This window comes from Ranitomeya variabilis, chromosome 4 (assembly GCF_051348905.1).
Source record: "Ranitomeya variabilis isolate aRanVar5 chromosome 4, aRanVar5.hap1, whole genome shotgun sequence".
Taxonomy (NCBI): domain Eukaryota; kingdom Metazoa; phylum Chordata; class Amphibia; order Anura; family Dendrobatidae; genus Ranitomeya; species Ranitomeya variabilis.
Window position 1 is genome coordinate 48,111,490 of NC_135235.1, and position 17,512 is coordinate 48,129,001.

The 17,512-nt window shown below is 45.3% G+C and overlaps 1 protein-coding gene across 1 annotated transcript in view; it reads left to right on the forward strand.

Annotated features, from left to right (window-relative positions):
• Positions 1-16,118, forward strand: part of CHST15 (carbohydrate sulfotransferase 15) — a 72,447-nt gene extending 56,329 nt beyond the window's left edge. The window contains exons 7-8 of the mRNA XM_077257054.1: positions 13,833-13,980; positions 15,504-16,118. Of these exons, the coding sequence (XP_077113169.1) occupies positions 13,833-13,980; positions 15,504-15,691 (336 nt within the window). The 3' untranslated portion in view covers positions 15,692-16,118. The remainder of the gene's footprint in view (positions 1-13,832; positions 13,981-15,503) is intronic.
• Positions 16,119-17,512: the final 1,394 nt, after the last annotated feature.

Sequence of the window (17,512 nt, forward strand, 5' to 3'; positions counted from 1 at the left end):
TTTAGTCTGGCTAGATCCTTTAGTTAGTGCCAGTTGTCCATTGTTACTTGGTGGATTCACATCTCTTCCTGGATTCTCCTGCTATTCTGTCCAAATCATCAAAGATAAGTCCTGGCTTGGTTTTTGCAGTCCACGTACTGTGGACTTTATTGTTCAGTGCATTTCTATGTTTTTTCTTGTCCAGCTTTGTCAGTGTGGATTTATTCAGTCAAGCTGGAAGCTCTGTAGAAGCAGATTTACCCTCCATGCCTTTAGTTAGGTGTGGAGATTTTGGTATTCTCTGTGGTGGATTTTCTAGTATTTTAATACTGACCGCACAGTACTCTGTCCTGTCTTTTCTATTTAGCTAGATTGGCCTCCTTTGCTAAATCCTGGTTTCATTCTGCGTATGTTATTTCCCTCTCCTCTCACAGTCAATATTTGTGGGGGGCTGTCTATCCTTTGGGGATTTTCTCTGAGGCAAGATAGCTTTCTTGTTTCTATCTTTAGGGGTATCTAGTCCTCCGGCTGTGTCGAGGTGTCTAGGCAGTGTTAGGAACATCCCACGGCTACTTCTAGTTGTTGTGTTAAGTTCAGGGTCTGCGGTCAGTATAGGTGCCACCTCCTCCAGAGCACGTCTCATGCTGCTCCTAAGCCACCAGATCATAACAGTACAACTGGCCAACAATGAGTCAAATGCATCTCAAAAGAAGGGAAGAAAATTGCTGAGCCATTTTTTTTTCTGCAGTCTACTTTGTCTTCTCTTTCCTCTTAATCTCTGGGTGGTTCGGGAGTTTGGCGCTGGCATGGATGTTCAGGGTTTGGTTTCGCGTGTGGATCAACTTGCTGCAAGAGTACAGGGTATTATTGATTATGTTGTCCAGACTCCGGTTTTAGAGCCTAGAATTCCTACTCCTGATTTGTTTTTTGGGGACAGGTCCAAGTTTTTGAGCTTTAAAAATAACTGCAAACTATTTTTTGCTCTGAAACCCCGTTCCTCTGGTGATCCCACTCAGCAAGTTAAAATTGTCATCTCTCTGCAGCGTGGTGATCCTCAGGACTGGGCATTTGCCCTGGAATCAGGGAATCCGGCCTTGCTTAATGTAGACACCCTTTTTCAGGTGCTAGGGTTATTGTATGATGAACCTAATTCAGTGGATCATGCAGAAAAAACCTTGTTGACCCTGTGTCAGGGTCAGGAAGCGGCAGAATCATACTGCCAGAAATTTAGAAAATGGTCTGTGCTCACTAAATGGAATGAGGATGCTTTGGCGGCAATTTTCAGAAAGGGTCTTTCTGAATCTGTTAAGGACGTTATGGTGGGGTTCCCCACGCCTGCTGGTCTGAGTGATTCTATGTCTCTGGCCATTTAGATTGATCGGCGCTTGCGCGAGCGCAGAGTTGTGCACACGATGGCGTTGTCCTCTGAGCGTAGTCCTGAGCCTATGCAGTGTGATAGGATTTTGACTAGAGCTGAACGGCATGGATTCAGACGTCAGTATGGGTTGTGTTTTTACTGCGGCGATTCTGCTCATGTTATTTCTGATTGTCCTAAGCGTACTAAGAGAGTCGCCAGGTCTGTTACCATCAGTACTGTACAGCCCAAATTTCTCTTGTCTGTGACCTTGTTCTGCTCATTGTCGTCATTTTCTGTCATGGCGTTTGTGGATTCAGGCGCCGCTTTGAACTTGATGGACTTAGAATTCGCCAAGCGTTGTGGTTTCCCCTTGCAGCCTTTGCAGAACCCTATTCCTTTGAGGGGCATTGATGCTACACCTTTGGCTAAAAATAAACCTCAGTTTTGGACACAGCTGACCATGTGCATGGCGCCAGCACATCAGGAAGATTGTCGTTTTCTGGTGTTGCATAATTTGCATGATGTTATTGTACTGGGTTTTCCATGGTTACAGGTACATAATCCGGTGCTGGATTGGAAATCTATGTCTGTGACTAGTTGGGGTTGTCAGGGGGTTCATAATGACGTTCCTTTGATGTCAATCTCCTTTTCCCCCTCTTCTGAAATTCCTGAGTTTTTGTCAGATTTCCAGGATGTGTTTGATGAGCCCAAGTCCAGTTCCCTTCCTCCACATAGGGACTGTGATTGTGCTATTGACTTGATTCCAGGATGTAAGTTCCCTAAAGGCCGACTTTTCAACCTGTCTGTGCCAGAACATACCGCCATGCGGAGTTATGTTAAGGAGTCCTTGGAGAAAGGGCATATTTGGCCATCTTCGTCACCATTGGGAGCGGGATTCTTTTTTGTTGCCAAGAAGGATGGCTCCTTGAGACCCTGTATTGATTATCGCCTCTTGAATAAGATCACGGTCAAGTTTCAATACCCTTTGCCTTTGCTTTCTGATCTGTTTGCTAGGATTAAGGGGGCTAGTTGGTTTACTAAGATTGACCTTCGAGGGGCGTATAATCTTGTTCGTATTAAACAGGGTGATGAATGGAAAACTGCGTTTAATACGCCCGAAGGCCATTTTGAATACCTTGTGATGCCTTTCGGGCTTTCTAATGCTCCATCTGTGTTTCAGTCCTTCATGCATGATATTTTCCGCAATTATCTTGATAAATTCATGATTGTATATTTGGATGATATTTTGATTTTTTCCGATGATTGGGAGTCTCATGTGAAACAGGTCAGAATGGTATTTCAGATCCTTCGTGATAATGCTTTATTTGTGAAGGGGTCTAAGTGCCTCTTTGGAGTTCAGAAGGTTTCTTTTTTGGGTTTCATTTTTTCTCCTTCGTCTATAGAAATGGATCCTGTTAAGGTTCAGGCAATTCATGATTGGGTTCAACCCACATCTGTGAAGAGCCTTCAGAAATTTTTGGGCTTTGCTAATTTTTATCGCCGTTTCATTGCCAACTTCTCCAGTGTGGTTAAGCCCCTGACCGATTTGACAAAGAAAGGCGCTGATGTGACTAATTGGTCCTCTGCGGCTGTTTCTGCCTTTCAGGAGCTTAAACGCCGATTTACTTCTGCCCCTGTGTTGCGTCAGCCGGATGTTTCTCTTCCTTTTCAGGTTGAGGTTGACGCTTCTGAGATTGGGGCAGGGGCCGTTTTGTCTCAGAGGAATTCTGATGGTTCCTTGATGAAACCATGTGCCTTCTTTTCCCGAAAGTTTTCACCTGCGGAACGCAATTATGATGTCGGCAATCGTGAGTTGTTGGCTATGAAGTGGGCATTTGAGGAGTGGCGACATTGGCTTGAGGGGGCCAAGCACCGTGTTGTGGTCTTGACTGATCATAAGAATCTGATTTACCTCGAGTCTGCCAAACGGCTGAATCCTAGACAGGCCCGATGGTCCCTGTTTTTCTCCCGTTTTGATTTTGTGGTCTCGTATCTTCCGGGTTCTAAGAATGTTAAGGCTGATGCCCTCTCTAGGAGCTTTTTGCCTGATTCTCCTGGACTCCTTGAGCCGATTGGTATTCTCAAGGAAGGGGTGATTCTTTCTGCCATCTCCCCTGATTTACGACGGGTGCTTCAGGAATTTCAGGCTGATAAACCTGATCACTGTCCAGAGGGGAAACTGTTTGTTCCTGATAGATGGACTAGTAAGGTGATTTCTGAGGTTCATTGTTTCATTGTTCTGTGTTGGCTGGCCATCCTGGGATTTTTGGTACCAGAGATTTGGTTGGTAGGTCCTTTTGGTGGCCTTCTTTGTCACGGGATGTGCGTTCTTTTGTGCAGTCCTGTGGGGCTTGTGCGCGGGCCAAGCCCTGCTGTTCCAGCGCTAGTGGGTAGCTTTTGCCTTTGCCGGTCCCTGAGAGGCCTTGGACGCATATTTCTATGGATTTTATTTCAGATCTCCCTGTTTCCCAGAAGATGTCTGTTATCTGGGTGGTTTGTGATCGGTTTTCTAAGATGGTTCATTTGGTACCCTTGCCTAAGTTGCCTTCCTCTTCTGATTTGGTTCCGTTGTTTTTTCAGCATGTGGTTCGTTTGCATGGCATTCCTGAGAATATTGTGTCTGACAGAGGTTCCCAGTTTGTTTCTAGGTTTTGGCGGGCCTTTTGTGCTAGGCTGGGCATTGATTTGTCTTTTTCTTCCGCATTTCATCCTCAGACAAATGGCCAAACCGAGCGAACTAATCAGACTTTGGAAACTTATTTGAGATGCTTTGTGTCTGCTGATCAGGATGATTGGGTGGCTTTCTTGCCATTAGCCGAGTTTGCCCTTAATAAATCGGGCTAGTTCGGCTACTTTGGTTTCGCCCTTCTTTTGTAATTTTGGTTTCCATCCTCGTTTTTCTTCAGGGCAGGTTGAGCCTTCTGATTGTCCTGGTGTGGATTCTGTGATGGACAGGTTGAAGCAGATTTGGACTCATGTGGTAGACAATTTGACGTTGTCTCAGGGGAAGGCTCAACGTTTTGCTAACCGTCGTCGGTGTGTTGGTCCCAGGCTTCGGGTTGGGGATTTGGTCTGGTTGTCTTCCCGTCATGTTCCTATGAAGGTTTCTTCCCCTAAGTTCAAGCCTCGGTTTATTGGTCCTTATAAGATTTCTGAGATTATCAATCCTGTGTCTTTTCGTTTGGCCCTTCCAGCCTCTTTTGCCATCCACAATGTTTTCCATAGATCTTTATTGCGGAGATATGTGGTGCCCGTTGTTCCCTCTGTTGATCCTCCTGCCCCGGTGTTGGTTGATGGGGAGTTGGAGTATGTGGTTGAGAAAATTTTGGATTCTCGTTTTTCGAGGCGGAGGCTTCAGTATCTTGTCAAATGGAAGGGTTATGGCCAGGAGGATAATTCTTGGGTTGTTGCCTCCGATGTTCATGCGGCTGATTTGGTTCGTGCTTTTCATTTGTCTCGTCCTGATCGGCCTGGGGGCTCTGGTGAGGGTTCGGTCTGGCCAGATCCTTTAGTTAGTGCCAGTTGTCCATTGTTACTTGGTGGATTCACATCTCTTCCTGGATTCTCCTGCTATTCTGTCCAAATCATCAAAGATAAGTCCTGGCTTGGTTTTTGCAGTCCACGTACTGTGGACTTTATTGTTCAGTGCATTTCTATGTTTTTTCTTGTCCAGCTTTGTCAGTGTGGATTTATTCAGTCAAGCTGGAAGCTCTGGAGAAGCAGATTTACCCTCCATGCCTTTAGTTAGGTGTGGAGATTTTGGTATTCTCTGTGGTGGATTTTCTAGTATTTTAATACTGACCGCACAGTACTCTGTCCTGTCTTTTCTATTTATCCTTTGTCCTTTGCTAAATCCTGGTTTCATTCTGCGTATGTTATTTCCCTCTCCTCTCACAGTCAATATTTGTGGGGGGCTGTCTATCCTTTGGGGATTTTCTCTGAGGCAAGATAGCTTTCCTGTTTCTATCTTTAGGGGTATCTAGTCCTCCGGCTGTGTCGAGGTGTCTAGGCCGTGTTAGGAACATCCCACGGCTATTTCCAGTTGTTGTGTTAAGTTCAGGGTCTGCGGTCAGTATAGGTGCCACCTCCTCCAGAGCACGTCTCATGCTGCTCCTAAGCCACCAGATCATAACAATCTACTGTATATAGGGATGTTATCAGTTATTGAACAGGAGAAGGAGGTGAGCTGTGACATCACCTATTGTGAATGGTGGATCCTGTGTTATCTTCTGTATATAGAGGTGTTATCAGTGATTGTACAGGAGGAGGAGGTGAGCTGTGACATCCTATTGTGAATGGTGGATCCTGTGTTATCTACTATATATAGAGGTGTTATCAGTCACTGTACAGGAGGAGGTGAGCTGTGACATCACCTATTGTGAATGGTGGATCCTGTTTTATCTACTGTATACAGAGGTGTTATCAGTCATTGTACAGGAGGAGGAGGTGAGCTGTGACATCACCTATTGTGAGTGGTAGATCCTGTGTTATCTACTGTATACAGAGGTGTTATCAGTCATTGTACAGGACGAGGTGGTGAGCTGTGACATCACCTATTGTGAATGGTGGATCCTGTGTTATCTACAGTATATAGAGGTGTAATTATTAGTCATTGTACAGGAGGAGGAGGTGAGCTGTGACATCGCCTATTGTGAATGGTGGATCCTGTGTTATCTACAGTATATAGAGGTGTTATCAGTCATTGTACAGGAGGAGGTGAGCTGTGACATCACCTATTGTGAATGATGGATCCCGTGTTATCTAATGTATATAGAGGTGTTATCAGTCATTGTACAGGAGGAGGAGGTGAGCTGTGACATCACCTATTGTAAACGGTGGGTTGTTGTGAATTCCGTTCTCGGACTCCCTCCTGTGGTCATGAATGGTACTTTGGTGAGTTCTGTCCTTGGACTCCCTCTGGTGGCTTTGAGTGGAACTGCTGGTCCTTGAGGTTGGCTCTCAGCTGCCCTCGTTTATTGCTATGCTGGCTTCTCTATTTAACTCCACTCAGATCGTTACTTCATGCCAGCTGACAATGTCTCAGTATTGGTTCAGATCTCTCTTGGACTTCTCTGATGACCTGTCTACTCCAGCAGAAGCTAAGTCCCTGCTAGTTCATTTGTTGTTACTGCTTCCTGAATATATTTCTTAGTACTGCTAATTTCTAGTCCAGCTTGCTATCATGATATTTCCTTGCTAGCTGGAAGCTCTGGGGGTGCAGAGTTGCACCTCCACACCGTGAGTCGGTGTGGAGGTCCTTTTGCATACTCTGCGTGGTTTTTTGTAGTTTTTGTGCTGACCGCATAGTTCACTTTTCTGTCCTCTGACTATTTAGTGAAGACTGGCCTCCTTTGCTAAAACCTGTTTCATTCCTGTGTTTGTGACTTTCCTCTTAACTCACAGTCAATATATGTGGGGGGCTGCCTTTTCCTTTGGGGAATTTCTCTGAGGCAAGGTAAGGCTTCTATTTCTATCTTTAGGGGTAGTTAGCTCTTAGGCGGTGAAGAGGCGTCTAGGGAGAGTTAGGTACGCTCCACGGCTATTCCTAGTGTGTTTGATAGGAGTAGGGTTTGCGGTCAGCAGAGTTCCCACTTCCCCAGAGCTTGTCCCGATTTCTAGTTTAACCATCAGGTCATTCCGGGTGCACCTAACCACCAGGTCCATAACAGTACAGCTGGCCCACAAAGTGTTAATGCATCGCAAAAGAGGGATAAGAGAAGTTCTGAAACCATTTTTTTTTCTTTGCAGTGTGTTTTGTCTCTCTTTTCCCCTTAACCTCTGGGTGGTTCAGGACTCAGGTGTAGATATGGATATTCAAGGTCTGTCCTCTTGTGTGGATCAACTCACTGCAAGGGTACAAAGCATTCAAGATTATGTAGTTCAGAATCCGATGTTAGAGCCTAGAATTCCTATTCCTGATTTGTTTTCTGGGGATAGATCTAAGTTTCTGAATTTCAAAAATAATTGTAGACTGTTTCTTGCTTTGAAACCCCGCTCCTCTGGTGACCCCATTCAGCAAGTAAAAATTATTATTTCTTTGTTATGTGGCGACCCTCAAGACTGGGCATTCTCCCTTGCGCCAGGAGATCCTGCATTGCATAATGTAGATGCGTTTTTTCTGGCGCTTGGATTGCTTTATGACGAACCGAATTCAGTGGATCAGGCAGAGAAAATCTTGCTGGCTTTGTGTCAGGGTCAGGATGAAGCGGAGGTATATTGCCAGAAGTTTAGAAAATGGTCTGTGCTCACTCAATGGAATGAGTGTGCCCTGGCAGCAATTTTTAGAAAGGGTCTTTCTGAAGCCCTTAAGGATGTTATGGTGGGGTTCCCCACGCCTGCTGGTCTGAATGAATCCATGTCCTTGGCCATTCAAATTGATCGGCGTTTGCGCGAGCGCAAAGTTGTGCACCATTTGGCGGTGTCCTCTGAGCAGAGGCCTGAGCTTATGCAATGTGATAGGACTTTGACCAGAACTGAACGGCAAGAACACAGACATCAGAATGGGCTGTGTTTTTACTGTGGTGACTCCACTCATGCTATCTCTGATTGTCCTAAGCGCACGAAGCGGTTCGCTAGGTCTGTCACCATTGGTACTGTACAGCCTAAATTTCTTTTGTCTGTTACTCTGATTTGCTCTTTGTCGTCCTATTCTGTTATGGCATTTGTGGATTCAGGCGCTGCCCTGAATTTGATGGACTTGGAGTTTGCCAGGCGCTGTGGTTTTTCCTTGGAGCCTTTGCAGTATCCTATTCCATTAAGGGGAATTGATGCTACGCCTTTGGCCAAGAATAAACCAAAGTACTGGACTCAGTTGACCATGTGCATGGCTCCTGCACACCAGGAAGATATTTGCTTTTTGGTGTTGCATAATTTGCATGATGTGGTCGTGTTGGGTTTGCCATGGCTACAGGTTCATAATCCAGTATTGGATTGGAAATCAATGTCTGTGTCTAGTTGGGGTTGTCAAGGGGTACATGGCGATGTTCCGTTGATGTCAATTTCTTCTTCCACTCCTTCTGAAGTCCCTGAGTTTTTGTCGGATTACCGGGATGTATTTGATGAACCCAAATCCAGTGTCCTACCTCCTCATAGGGATTGTGATTGTGCTATTAATTTGATTCCTGGTAGTAAGTTTCCTAAGGGCCGACTTTTCAATTTATCTGTGCCAGAACACGCCGCTATGCGGAGTTATATAAAGGAGTCCTTGGAGAAAGGGCATATTCGCCCGTCTTCGTCACCGTTGGGAGCAGGGTTCTTTTTTGTGGCCAAGAAGGATGGTTCTCTGAGACCCTGTATAGATTACCGCCTTCTCAATAAAATCACGGTCAAATTTCAGTACCCTTTGCCCCTGCTGTCTGATTTGTTTGCTCGGATTAAGGGGGCTAGTTGGTTCACCAAGATAGATCTTCGAGGGGCGTATAATCTTGTGCGTATTAAACAGGGCGATGAATGGAAAACAGCATTTAATACGCCCGAGGGCCATTTTGAGTACCTGGTGATGCCATTCGGGCTTTCTAATGCTCCGTCTGTGTTTCAGTCCTTTATGCATGACATCTTCCGGAAATATCTGGATAGATTCATGATTGTATATTTGGATGATATTTTGGTCTTTTCGGATGATTGGGAGTCTCATGTGAAGCAGGTCAGAATGGTATTTCAGGTCCTTCGTGCTAATTCTTTGTTTGTGAAGGGGTCTAAATGTCTCTTCGGAGTTCAGAAGGTTTCATTTTTGGGCTTCATTTTTTCCCCTTCTACTATCGAGATGGATCCTGTTAAAGTTCAGGCCATTTATGATTGGACTCAACCTACATCTGTGAAGAGCCTTCAGAAATTCCTGGGCTTTGCTAATTTTTACCGTCGCTTCATCGCTAATTTTTCTAGTGTGGTTAAACCTTTGACTGATTTGACAAAGAAAGGTGCTGATGTGGTGAATTGGTCCTCTGCGGCCGTTGAGGCTTTTCAGGAGCTGAAACGTCGTTTTTCTTCGGCCCCTGTGTTGTGTCAGCCAGATGTTTCACTCCCTTTTCAGGTCAAGGTGGATGCTTTTGAGATTGGAGCAGGGGCTGTTTTGTCTCAAAGAAGTTCTGATGGCTCTGTGATGAAGCCATGTGCTTTCTTTTCTAGAAAGTTTTCGCCTGCTGAACGTAATTATGATGTTGGCAATCGGGAGTTGCTGGCTATGAAGTGGGCATTCGAGGAGTGGCGACATTGGCTTGAGGGAGCCAAGCACCGCGTGTTGGTCTTGACGGATCACAAGAATCTGACTTATCTCGAGTCTGCCAAGCGGTTGAATCCTAGACAGGCTCGATGGTCACTGTTTTTCTCCCGTTTCGATTTTGTGGTCTCATACCTTCCTGGTTCTAAGAATGTGAAGGCTGATGCCCTTTCTAGGAGTTTTGTGCCTGATTCTCAAAGAGGGGGTAATTCTGTCTGCCATCTCCCCTGATTTGCGGCGGGTGCTGCAGGAGTTTCAGGCTGATAGACCTGACCGTTGTCCAGCGGAGAGACTGTTTGTCCCTGATAGATGGACTAGTAGAGTTATTTCTGAGGTTCATTGTTCGGTGTTGGCTGGTCATCCTGGGATTTTTGGTACCAGAGATTTGGTGGCTAGGTCCTTTTGGTGGCCTTCCTTTTCGCGGGATGTGCGTTCTTTTGTGCAGTCCTGTGGGACTTGTGCTCGGGCTAAGCCCTGCTGTTCTCGTGCCAGTGGGTTACTTTTGCCCTTGCCGGTCCCGAAAAGGCCCTGGACGCATGTTTCCATGGATTTCATTTCAGATCTTCCTGTCTCTCAAAGGATGTCTGTCATCTGGGTGGTTTGTGATCGCTTTTTTAAGATGGTCCATTTGGTACCCTTGCCTAAATTACCTTCCTCCTCTGATTTGGTTCCACTATTTTTTCAGCATGTGGTTCGTTTGCATGGCATTCCGGAGAACATTGTGTCTGACAGAGGTTCCCAGTTTGTCTCTAGGTTTTGGCGGTCCTTTTGTGCTAAGATGGGCATTGATTTGTCTTTTTCTTCGGCTTTCCATCCTCAGACAAATGGCCAAACCAAACGAACCAATCAGACTTTGGAAACCTATCTGAGATGCTTTGTTTCTGCTGATCAGGATGATTGGGTGACCTTCTTGCCATTGGCTGAGTTCGCTCTTAATAATCGGGCTAGTTCGGCTACTTTGGTTTCGCCTTTTTTTTGCAATTCTGGTTTTCATCCTCGTTTTTCTTCAGGGCAGGTTGAGCCTTCTGACTGTCCTGGTGTGGATTCTGTGGTGGACAGGTTGCAGCAAATTTGGACTCACGTAGTGGACAATTTGACGTTGTCCCAGGAGAAGGCTCAACGATTCGCTAACCGCCATCGCTGTGTTGGTCCCCGACTTCGTGTTGGGGATTTGGTTGGTTTGGTTGTCTTCTCGTTATGTTCCTATGAAGGTTTCTTCTCCTAAGTTTAAGCCTCGTTTCATTGGTCCTTATAAGATTTCTGAAATTCTCAATCCTGTGTCATTTCGTTTGGTCCTTCCAGCTTCTTTTGCCATCCATAATGTGTTCCATAGGTCGTTGTTGCGGAGATATGTGGTGCCTATGGTTCCCTCCGTTGATCCTCCTGCTCCGGTGTTGGTCGAAGGGGAGTTGGAGTATGTGGTAGAGAAGATTTTGGATTCTCGTATTTCAAGACGGAAGCTTCAGTACCTGGTTAAGTGGAAGGGCTATGGTCAGGAGGATAATTCCTGGGTTGTTGCCTCCGATGTCCATGCTGCCGATTTAGTTCGTGCCTTTCATTTGGCTCGTCCTGATCGGCCTGGGGGTCCTGGTGAGGGTTCAGTGACCCCTCCTTAAGGGGGGGTACTGTTGTGAATTCCGTTCTCGGACTCCCTCCTGTGGTCATGAATGGTACTTTGGTGAGTTCTGTCCTTGGACTCCCTCTGGTGGCTTTGAGTGGAACTGCTGGTCCTTGAGGTTGGCTCTCAGCTGCCCTCGTTTATTGCTATGCTGGCTTCTCTATTTAACTCCACTCAGATCGTTACTTCATGCCAGCTGACAATGTCTCAGTATTGGTTCAGATCTCTCTTGGACTTCTCTGATGACCTGTCTACTCCAGCAGAAGCTAAGTCCCTGCTAGTTCATTTGTTGTTACTGCTTCCTGAATATATTTCTTAGTACTGCTAATTTCTAGTCCAGCTTGCTATCATGATATTTCCTTGCTAGCTGGAAGCTCTGGGGGTGCAGAGTTGCACCTCCACACCGTGAGTCGGTGTGGAGGTCCTTTTGCATACTCTGCATGGTTTTTTGTAGTTTTTGTGCTGACCGCATAGTTCACTTTTCTATCCTCTGACTATTTAGTGAAGACTGGCCTCCTTTGCTAAAACCTGTTTCATTCCTGTGTTTGTGACTTTCCTCTTAACTCACAGTCAATATATGTGGGGGGCTGCCTTTTCCTTTGGGGAATTTCTCTGAGGCAAGGTAAGGCTTCTATTTCTATCTTTAGGGGTAGTTAGCTCTTAGGCGGTGAAGAGGCGTCTAGGGAGAGTTAGGTACGCTCCACGGCTATTTCTAGTGTGTGTGATAGGAGTAGGGTTTGCGGTCAGCAGAGTTCCCACTTCCCCAGAGCTTGTCCCGATTTCTAGTTTAACCAACAGGTCATTCCGGGTGCACCTAACCACCAGGTCCATAACAGTGGGTATTGTGTTGTCACAGCTCACCTTCACCTACTCTTGTACAATGACTGTTAACACCTCTATATAGAGCAGGTAACACTGGATCAGCCGCTCTTCTGATGACTGAATCGGCAGGACTGTGGTAGGGAGAGGGAACTTCCCTTTCTCTAGTTATAATTTTAATTTCCTGCTTGCAACATTATATTAGTAGGACATTGCTGATATTGCAGTTCCCTAATTCCCATGTATGTGAAGTGTATGGATTGCAAAACACATCTATGTTAATGGGGGCAACAGTTTCTTGTTTTGCAAACATTCTACCGTTTACAATTAACCAACCAAACGAGAACCATGTAGAACACTGAACACAACTAATATAACCAGTGTTTTCTCCAAATTCTGCACAAATTCTGCTAATTATCCTAATTTGCATTGGGGGGTGAATCATTTTGATTGCAACTGTAGGATAAGAAGGATATGAGAAGAACTGACCGAGCCCCCGGAGGAGCCGGATGGTTCCTATACAGAGGTGGACGGGCTGCCCATGGCTTGGAGTATTGCTCCTGTGGTATCAGGAAGGCCCATTAATTACACCTCCATTATAATCACCGGTAATGAAGCCCACCTCTTCCCCATCCTTGGCATTTTTTTTCTTACCAGATATGACTACTGTGTTAATGCAGTGTGCGCTGTAGAAAGACGTGTGAACCAGGGACCATCTCTGTCTTCATTTTACGCCACTTTTGTAGAATAAATTTGAATATATTTATATGGTCGTATTCGACCATGTCCCTTCCCATCCAGCTGTTTTCAAAAAGTTGCAGGAGCTTGAATAAAAATGCAAAAAAGTATGTGCAAAAAAAATAATATAATTTTTTATTTAGTTTTAATACATTTTTGACCCTTTGTTTTGTAAATCTAGATGTCACTATATTAAAATAATAAAAAAGAATTCTTAAAATGCCTACACATATTTCCTGGTCTTTACCGTAGACTTTTCAGCAGTCTCATTATCATCACAGGCATGATTACAATAACCTCCATACAGAGCTGATAATTTATAATCTAATATAGTTTTTATTCTATTTATTTTTTTATTATACCCTTGACACTTTGTTTTGTAAATTTAAATGTCACTATATTCAAAGAATAAAAAATCTCAAAAAATCCCAAAATCTTAAAATACTCACATTAATAATACACATATATTTCCTGGTCTTTACAGAAGACTTTTCAGCAGTCTCATCTCATTATCATCACAGGCAAGATTACATATCTTCTATACAAAGCTGATAACACAAAATTCACCAATCACAATAGGCAATAGTCACAGCTCCACTCCTTCTCCTTGTGCAGAGGTCACAGAGCATGCCCGCAAGAATCTCATACAGAAGTCAAAGAACATCTCCCAGACTATTGTTTCCTGTTGGCTAAGTGGATAAATACTATAAAGACACGATCAGACAAGATTGTCGCCACCATAATTATGTATAGAAAATGGAATTAAAAACCCCTACGATCGAAAAATAAAAATATATGTTTTTCGGGTCACAGTGGTTACATGCTGCTGCCACTAGGGGGAGCTCATGGCATTAACGTTCATATAGCTTCTTTGTCGGTTAATATGAGCTGTATAAATGAATGTGCAAGAGCTCCCCCTGGTGGTGGCGAGTGGTACAAAATTGTGGGATAAATGATTTATTACATTATAAAAATCAGAAATGCAATAATAAAGTATTTTGTAGTAATAATGAAATAGTTTTAGCTGTTCTTTATTACTCTGGAGCAGTTTTTTGTGTGTTTTTTTTAGCAATAATCTTACATTGTTCTTGTCCTGTTTTCCCCAGGTACGTCTTCAGGTTGGTCTCTATGTGGTATATTTATGGGACTGGTTATCTGTGTTTGATCCGGATCAATTTCTCATACTCCGCCTGGAAGATCACGCAGCGAATATCACGCAGAGCATGAGGCTTGTGTACAGATTCCTAAATCTGGGTGAGTTCTGTGCTTGCTCTAGTATTGGGGTTGGGCATACCATGTGTGACCTGTGCAGCCGTATAGGGGACAAAAATGTCATAATCAATTAGAGGAAAAGACCCCAAATAGAAATACCAATCAGGGTATCTCCTCCAGCTAGTTCAGACCCCAGACAATGTCCTCCAACTAGCTCAGTCCCCAGGCCATCTCTTCCAACTAGTTCAGACCCCAGGCCGTCTCCTCCAACTAGCTCAGACCCCAGGCCATCTCCTCCAACTAGCTCAGACCCCAGACCATGTCCTCCTACTAGCTCAGACCCCAGACCGTCTCCTCCAACTAGCTCAGACCCCAGGCCAACTCCTCCAACTAGCTCAGACCCCAGACCATGTCCTCTTACTAGCTCAGACACCAGGCCATCTCCTCCAACTAGTTCAGACTCCAGACCGTCTCCTCCAACTAGCTCAGACCCCAGACCATGTCCTCCAACTAGCTCAGACCCCAGACCATGTCCTCCAACTAGCTCAGACCCCAGACCATCTCCTCCAACTAGTTCAGACTCCAGACTGTCTCCTCCAACTAGCTCAGACCCCAGACCATGTCCTCCAACTAGCTCAGACCCCAGACCGTCTCCTCCAACTAGCTCAGACCCCAGACCATGTCCTCCAACTAGCTCAGACCCCAGAGCATGTCCTCCAACTAGCTCAGACCCCAGGCCATCTCCTCCAGCTAGTTCAGACTCCAGACTGTCTCCTCCAACTAGCTCAGACCCCAGACCATGTCCTCCAACTAGCTCAGACCCCAGACCGTCTCCTCCAACTAGTTCAGACTCCAGACCGTCTCCTCCAACTAGCTCAGACCCCAGACCGTCTCCTCCAACTAGCTCAGACCCCAGACCATGTCCTCCAACTAGCTCAGACCCCAGACCGTCTCCTCCAACTAGCTCAGACCCCAGACCGTCTCCTCCAACTAGCTCAGACCCCAGACCATGTCCTCCAACTAGCTCAGACCCCAGATCATGTCCTCCAACTAGCTCAGACCCCAGGCCATCTCCTCCAACTAGTTCAGACTCCAGACTGTCTCCTCCAACTAGCTCAGACCCCAGACCATGTCCTCCAACTAGCTCAGACCCCAGGCCATCTCCTCCAACTAGTTCAGACTCCAGACTGTCTCCTCCAACTAGTTCAGACTCCAGACTGTCTCCTCCAACTAGCTCAGACCCCAGACCATGTCCTCCAACTAGCTCAGACCCCAGACCATGTCCTCCAACTAGCTCAGACCCCAGACCGTCTCCTCCAACTAGCTCAGACCCCAGAGAAGCTATAACAACTATTTCAGAGCTCGGAGCGGTTCCCACTCTGACGCGTAACCTTATCCTCCTCTACAGCTGCCTAGAATGTTGGGATTATGGCAGACAACAGTGAGGAATGTTATTTTCATCTGCACGGCCATGTTTGCTCTTGCCAAGATGAGAGCATGGACAATGCTGGATGAGAATGTAGGAGATCTGACAATTGCATTTAATGATATTTTCATACTTGCAGGGCCCTTGAGTGGAGAACAGGAGGCCTCAGTAACGCACAAGCAAGCCTCAAACAGCCGCCGGCCTCAAGACTGCAGCTTGGGTCCTATGCTTCCTCCAACTAGACAGATTCTGATTGATTTCTATCGGCCCTACAACCAGAAGTTGTCTGAGCTGCTTGCAGACAGAGCTTATTTGTGGGAGACGTAGCGAGACGATCCAATCAGTAACTGATGTATTGATTTTTGTACTCTGCTGCATGACTGGTTGTACGTATGGGGAAGCTCTGACATCCAGTGGCCTGATGTTGGAATTGCATGCATCAGATAGAAATGAGCAGCAGCCCCCTAGTGTTGACATGCTGGAATTGCAGTCAAAGAATTGTGCCAAAAATTGCCTATGTGGACAAACACTGATTATACCGGCTCATGTGCATCATCAGTCTCCTTGTAAAGGTGTTACTACTTATTTAATTAACTTGGAAACATATGTTTGGCATAAATGCACTGAATACAAGGACTAAAGGAATAAATCTGCACTTGTCAGAAAGAGCTCCTGGCAGAATGAAGCTATTCTTAACTCACAGATACTTATTTTTTCAGGCTTTACATGCGATTAAATTAATATTTAAATTATGTCCTGTGTTTATTTTATATTGAGCAGATTGGTTTGTGATCTCTGGATGGTTTGTACACAATGGCATTATTTCTTTCTGACTGTCCGCAGCGTCCGTGAAAAATTGGTATATAAGACATCATATAAGACAGAGGTGAATCTAGCTTTTCCTGCTCCGAGGGCAAACATTCAATTTTCTCCCCCCTCGTTATATGCAGTGTTCAGAGAAAAGTTACAGACCCTGCTTCAAGAGAAGCTGCAAGCAGAATCCAATCCTGACATTGCGTATATTACACAGTGTTAGGATTTGGCATGCTGCAGTGCTTAATTGTATAATTAATGCTCTTAGCATAAATACAAATGTAGTAACCCTCATCAGACGGCACAAAACTTTATTAACGTAGACATGTGTCTCGTTATCTGACAAGTTATGGATTGTTAAAGGGAACCTGTCATGTAAAATAATGCTGTGAACCTGTGTATAGAGCGGTGACTGTAACCACAGGCTGCACTGACTGACAGCCTGCTCTACAGTGTATCTGTGCTGAGCCTGTTGTCAGTCAGTGTTCGGTTACAGCCGCCACTCTTTATGCACAGAGTGGTGACTGACACTGTTTTGGCACCATTCCGATGACTGAAAGGATGAGCCTGCTGGGAGAAATAGAGTTCATTTCCTCCGGGCAGCAGGGCTTTCAGTGCAGCAGCCATGCGGTGTCAGAACACCAGATTAACTCTATATCTGCAGGTTAATAGTGTTATTTTACATTGCAGATTCCCTTTAAATGTGTACAGGATCAGAAACAATAACCATACAGCCATACATCACTAGGACTACCAACTGTACAGAAATACAGCACCAGAACCACCGACAGTACAGAAATACTGCACCAGAACCACCGACAGTACAGAAATACAGCACTAGAACCACCGACAGTACAGAAATAGAGCACCAGAACCACTGACAGTACAGAAATACAGCACCAGAACCACCAACAGTACAGAAATACAGCACCAGAACCACCGACAGTACAGAAATACAGCACCAGAACCACTGACAGTACAGAAATACAGCACCAGAACCACCAACAGTACAGAAATACAACACCAAAACCACCAACAGTACAGAAATACAGCACCAGAACCACTGACAGTACAGAAATATAGCACCAGAACCACCGACAGTACAGAAATACAGCACCAGAACCACCGACAGTATAGAAATACAGCACCAGAACCACTGACAGTACAGAAATACAGCACCAGAACCACCGACAGTACAGAAATACAGCACCAGAACCACCGACAGTAAAGAAATACAGCACCAGAACCACTGACAGTACAGAAATACAGCACCAGAACCACCAACAGTACAGAAATACAGCACCAGAACCACAACATACATACATGCCCCCTCCC